Raw genomic sequence first — 6,598 nt, 5'->3', positions numbered from 1 at the left:
AATCTATTTAAATTAATTATTAATATATATTATTTTCTATCTTTCATCTTTCTTTCTTTTTCGCTTTTTTAAATATTGCTTTTTAATATTTCATTTTAAATTTTTTTTCTTTTTTTTTTCATTAAAATAGTAAAATATATCTTGCTAGATGAGAAAAAGAATCGTCAATGGAAATTAATTATATTAAAATTATTAAAATTAATAATGAATTTAATTATATAATTAACTTAACTTAAGTATATAAGTATATAACTAATAAAAAATTTGAAATCATTTAGCTAAATGAAATTCAAGAATTTAAGAAAAAATCAGATTAGATTTATGTTATTTTAGAATACTTTTATTAAGAATTTTTAAATTTTTAATATGAAAAAGAAAAAAAACTGTTTCTAAATTTTTATACATATGTATATCTCTTTTTTTAACTTGAGTGGATATTTATAAAAAGTTAATGATTTTGATTATCTTAATTTATAAAAGTTATCTAATACTGAAAGCTATTTGAGAAATTCAAATAAAAAATTATTCAAATAAAATATAAAATTAAAAATTATTTCATAATAATGAAATAATATAAAAAGTGATCATTATATGATTATTTCAAATAAAATCTAATCATATAAGATTGTATATTATAATGATTTTTTAAATGTTTTATTTTAATAATGTCCAACGTATGAAGTTTCATATTTTTTTTTTTTATAAATTGTAAATTATATAAATTTATATTTTTTGTTTTTTGTATAGTATTTAATATCATTTTATCTACTGTAGAATTAAAATTTAAACATATATCATTCTGCTAAAAATATTTTAGAAAAGTGATTTAAAAATAACATAAATTTCATGTTACAAAACTTTTATAAATAAAATTTTTTCCATATCTAAAAATATATAACAGATATAATCAAAGTGATCAAAGTTTGTATCTTGTGTGTAGATTTATTCATTATTCTATCCTTTAGTATTTTATTTATATTTTTCAATATTTCTTTCAGTTTTCTCCAATACATTTCTTCAATATCAAATATTACTTAGTTTGATAAAACAAAACATTGATTTTTTTTACTTTTTTTGTAATGCTTATCACGATAACATAAATACTTTTTATTATTTTTATTATCCGTTATTTGTTTTCTCTTCTTTTTTCTCTTTCTATTATTTCTCTTTTTTCCCTACATATTTTCCTTTAATCTTCTTTATAATAATTTTGCGAATTCAATTTAATTTTCTGGTTTATATATATATATATATATTTTAAGAGACTATTATCGGAGGGATCTTTCTCTTCTTTATTCTTATCATTATAATTTGTATTTTAATTTTCATTTTAATTTTTTTCATATAATACCACTCTCCATTTCATGATCATGGATTCGTCATATAACATAGAATTCTTCTTCAAAATATTAATTTACTGCAAGCATTTCTTTTCATTTCAATCTTTTTGTATAAAATATTTTATGATATGTAGGATTTACTTTAGAAATTGATTATATATTTGAAAACAAAAAAGTAGATATATATCTATTTGATATTTTTCTTTCTTTCAAAATCTACACATCGAATATTTTTGTTTGTTTTGTTAAACTTTCTTTATTTTTATATTAATACTTTGGTAAAATAAAACCTCTTAAGTTTTAACTGTTATGTATTACAAAGTTTTCATAATTTTACTTTTAATTAACATATATAATGCTAACAAGTGTCTTAATAATTCTCAATTAAGTTAACTCTTTAAATTTTCACAGATAGTGGAATATTTCAGAATTATAAAATCAAAGAGTTAATATATTTATTATTAATTTATATATTATATATATAAATTATAATTTATAACTAGAATAATTGAGGTACAATATATAGTTAAGGGTTTCATTGTATAATAATAAAACCTCAATTATTATTCATATTATATTATTCTTATTTTTTTTACATTTGCATTCTTTTGAATTATAGTGATCCAGTGAAAAGAAATATTTTAAAAATATTTAATATATAACAAAAATAGAATACACATTTATACAAACTTTCTTTATTACTTTCAAATATACAATCAATTTTTGAAATTTTATATATTTTGAAAGATTGTATATTTATTTTATTTTCATATTTTTTAAATTCCTTTCCTGAACATCTAACACTATTTTTTACTTATATTTCTCTCTTTCAAGCACATGGTTTACTACTTTTCTAAAGTGGTCATTTCACTCCTCTATCTTGAAACTCTCTTTCCCCTTTTCTTTTCTTCATTCATCACTTTCTTCAGACGTCCTTTCCGTATCTGATCTTTCTGATCTCTTTTAAAATCTCCTGTCTGTTTCTTTCTTTTTTTCCCCCTTTTATAAGCTACCATTTTTTTTTCCCTTTATATTCCTCCCCTTTCACCATTTCCTTAGCGCTTTCTTCGCTTCGGCCCATTTTTCTTAACACTTATTCGACTCACCATTTTCTCTCCTTTCCGGTTCTCTCTTCTCTTTTTCCACTAAACGATCCTTTTGTTGCTGTTTCCAAATTCTACGCTATTTTGCTCGTATCTTTCTTTCTTTTATCAAGATTTATTTCACAGTAATAGTTTCCTTGTGAATAACTGATAATTATTTACATTGAATATCGCTTTTCATCATTGAAGCTAAATATTTTAGATAAGATTAATTTTTAGTAAAAGGAATTAGATAAATTATACATTATGTTTGGTATGTATAGGATTTTTAATGTTACTGCTATCATAACACATACAATATTTCTTTGAATATTTAGAGATATTGATTTTTATATTTTACTCGTAATTGTAGTTGTTATATGAATTATGCACTATATTTATTGCACAATTAGTATTGCTGAAAATATTTTAATATTTTAATTATTTTGTAAATTTTAGATTTTAATCACTAGAAATATTCTTCATGAATTATTAATTAAACTTTTAATTACTTTTAGAAACTTTTAGAACTATAATAACTTTTAGAAAATTTTTATTAATAGTTTAATTATGAAAAGCATGTAATAAATAAAGAAACAAATAAACAAAGTCATTATATATAATATTATTTGCTATGTAAAATAATAAGTTGAGTAATAAATTTGTTCGAATTTCTTTAAAAAAGTTATAAGTATTTTTACATAAAGTTTATTTATTATTAATCAAAATATATAAATAAATAATATACTTTATTTTTTTATTTTTTTTATTTTATTAATCATTTAATAAATGAAGTAATTTAATCATTCTATAATATTTGAAATTTTTCCATAAAGAATATTTTTTAAATTGAAAAAAATTTAATAAAAATTAAAAGCAAACTGTAATTATTTTTCTTGCATTGTAAAAATAGTGTACAATTTGATTTAATAATATTATATTCTACAATTGAATTCAAATATTTGAAATTTTATTCATTTTTATAAATATACTTTAGATATACTTATTCATATTTATTTAGCACAAATAATATTTTCATAATGTTTTTTAAAATAAATAAATAAAGATAAACTAACTTATTATTTAATCTGATAAATATGTACATCTGCATGTACATATCATTTAATCATTGTAACTTAGAAGTTCACATATTTATTACAATTATATTATATTTTTTATTATTATTTATTATATTATTACAATATAATTATATTTTTATTATATTAAGGATAATTATTATGAATTACAATAAATGATATAAAACGAAACTATAATCTTTCAAAATCTCTGTCAAATATAATAATATAAAATTTTATCGATTATAATATATTAGGTTGACGCAAATTTTCTTGATTAGCAAGACAGCACCATTTTAGGTTATTTTCCCCAGCACTGCTATTTGTGTATTATATAGGATTATTGGTCTAAAATCTTTATCTATTAGTTTGCACATATCTGGTTTGTCATCATGGTTTAGTTTGTGTGCGCGATAACATGTACAAATTTTCTTATCGATTTCTATATAGACATTAGGTCTTTCTATTATAATTACGCTCTTTGGCATTTATATTTTGATACGTATATAATTACGCTTGTTGCGCTTAGGAGCAACAAGGACACTTAGCTCGTCTCTTTCCCGAGTTTTAGGCTTAGGATTTAATAGGTTTAGGATTTTAAAGTTATTAGTTTAGAGAGCACTAGATTTCTTCTATATATTTCGCATGAATTTCGAATTTATTAGACAAGTAACGATTTCGTTGTTTGGAATATTTCTCGAGTTACCGTTTGTTCAATTTTGCTTGCTTTGCATGCTCCTCTGATATTTTCGTTTCTAGCCGAGGTGGCAGAACAGAGCGTCTTACAAATATTATTGATATGATTATATTAGATATTTATTTTTTGGTTAAATTTTTTTGACAATTTTTCGATGAGGAAAAATTGATGAATTGAAAACGCTCTGTAATGCTGTGGGTGTCTATATCACGCTATAATTAATATTCTATACTACCACGTGAAACTTTCACTTTTATATCAAAAGCATCCAAATACCCATCCAAATAGATAAAAAATAAATTACTAAATTTTAAAAAATAGAAAGTCTATTATAAAAGAAAAAATAAAATATTGGAGCAGCAAAACATAGAAAATATTCTCTCTTCTGTATAAAAGAAGATAAAATATGGTGTCTGGAAGCTTATGAATGCAATATATAAAACAAATATATATCTATATATAAATATTTTAATTATAATGAATGTTAATTATAATGAACTTTTTATATCTTCATCACATTAATACACATGTAAATATTTTTATATGTTTCAATGCATATTACTAATAATATAAGATTTTGTTTTTCTATCTGTGAGAAATCCTGTAAAAACTTAGAAGATAAAATTTAAGTATATTCGAATTTAGATTAATCATTAATAATAAAGTAGTAGATTTATATAGTAAATGAATTTTATATGATTCTATTTATAAATTGAAAGAGAATTTATATTATTAATTGTAAGTAACTTAGTAATTATAAAGAATAGTAATACAATGATTAAATTAAAAATATAATAACAATGAAATTTTATATATCTTGAAATTATTAGAATTTATTAGTGCTTATTTACATATTTGCTATATTCCATTTAGAATTTCCTTTCACAATAACTCTCTCCCATAATGATATTTATTATAATAATATTGGATTTAAACGTTTACAGAATATCTCAAGCTATTTAACTTAAACTATTAATTTAATTAATGCTTTATGCGTGTATACATTCATTTATTCTCTATTTGTCATGCTTGATTATTCTTTATGTATCATATATAGTATATTAAAATCCATATTTTATAATATACTTTAACACAAATAATATTATTCTCATATATATAGTTTATAAATAGTATATAATATAGTTTATAAACTATATTATTTACGTTATGTATTATATTTTCTTTCAAATATTTATTTAAATTAGATATATTTATTTAATTTAACGTTAAAACAAACTTAATTTGCATTGATATAAATGCTTTGCCCTATTTGTTGAGCATCTATTCTCACCTATTATTTCATAATCATTATTTTACGCATAAATGTTTCTTACTTGTGAATAAAAGTAACTATGATATTGTTTATACATTTCTAAAGGATGTAGAATATTATGCAAAACTTTATCTTAGGTTATGCTTCACGAAGTTGAAGTTATTGCTGTTGGCAATCGAGATAAAGGGCGAAGGAGGTGGCGACAGTAAGATATCAATTAATCCACGTGGTGCCAAGATCGTAGCAAATACTCAGGGATTCTTCATTGCTCAATCTGCCGACGAAGTGAAGCGGTGAGAATAAATTCTTTCTGTAATCAAATCATTGAAGATGAGCTTTAATGTGAAATTTTATTATAAATTTTCTTACCTAAGATAATAATCATAAATCTCTCTCTTAAATGGATCGTTTAATTATGGATTCATTTTTTAGAATATCATTTTTCAATGAAATTACACGAAATTATAACGAAGAATATGATTATATTAAATCTAAAAAAAAAAAGTATTTTTCTAAATTAAAAATTAAATATACAAAATAATACAAAAATTTCATTCTTTCTAGATCATTTTCTATGAAGAGTAATAAACATTGAAGAATTTATAAGAAAAATAATTCTCATTGACTTTTTTCCTAGAAGAATAAAAAATACTTTATTATTCTTAAAATAATATTTATTCAATAAATCAGATTTTTTTTAAATAAAGCATTATAGTATATTATTACATATAATAAATATAGATATTATTTTTAATTACATTATATTTTTTATTGTTAATAAATAATTAATCATTCTATATGTATATTTTTCCAGGGCGTGGTTCTATTGCAAAGCATGCCACGAGGATATAAAAGACGAAACTCTGATCAAGAAGTGCAAGTGCAAAAATTGTAAGTCTTTCTAGTCTAGTGATACCTTTTAATTGACAATATTTAATTCTTACTGAAAATTTTCTGTTATCGAATTTCTTAACCAAACTCCGAATTATTATCGAAGTTACTTTATATATATACGAATAATAATTAACGTAACATCTCTCTGTGCATAGAGCGCATTGAATGTGTCGAAAAAAAAAATATTGTGTCACACCATTCGATCCTTAATTTCGAAGAGCGCAACAAGTTGCGAC

At 21.1% G+C, this 6,598-nt stretch overlaps 1 protein-coding gene across 42 annotated transcripts in view; it reads left to right on the top strand.

Annotated features, from left to right (window-relative positions):
* LOC102676424 (calcium-activated potassium channel slowpoke) overlaps window positions 1-6,598 on the top strand; it is a 120,748-nt gene that overhangs the window by 83,135 nt on the left and 31,015 nt on the right. For all 42 annotated transcript variants that reach the window (XM_031511277.1, XM_031511295.1, XM_031511318.1 and 39 more), the window contains exons 12-13: window positions 5,606-5,761; window positions 6,283-6,359. In XM_031511277.1, the coding sequence (XP_031367137.1) occupies window positions 5,606-5,761; window positions 6,283-6,359 (233 nt within the window). The remainder of the gene's footprint in view (window positions 1-5,605; window positions 5,762-6,282; window positions 6,360-6,598) is intronic.

Source organism: Apis dorsata, unplaced genomic scaffold (genome assembly GCF_000469605.1).
Source record: "Apis dorsata unplaced genomic scaffold, Apis dorsata 1.3 scaffold_303, whole genome shotgun sequence".
In the NCBI taxonomy this organism is placed as follows: Eukaryota; Metazoa; Arthropoda; class Insecta; order Hymenoptera; family Apidae; genus Apis; species Apis dorsata.
The sequence above is the reverse complement of the archived record's forward strand: the minus strand, read 5'-3'. Positions and strand labels throughout refer to the sequence as shown.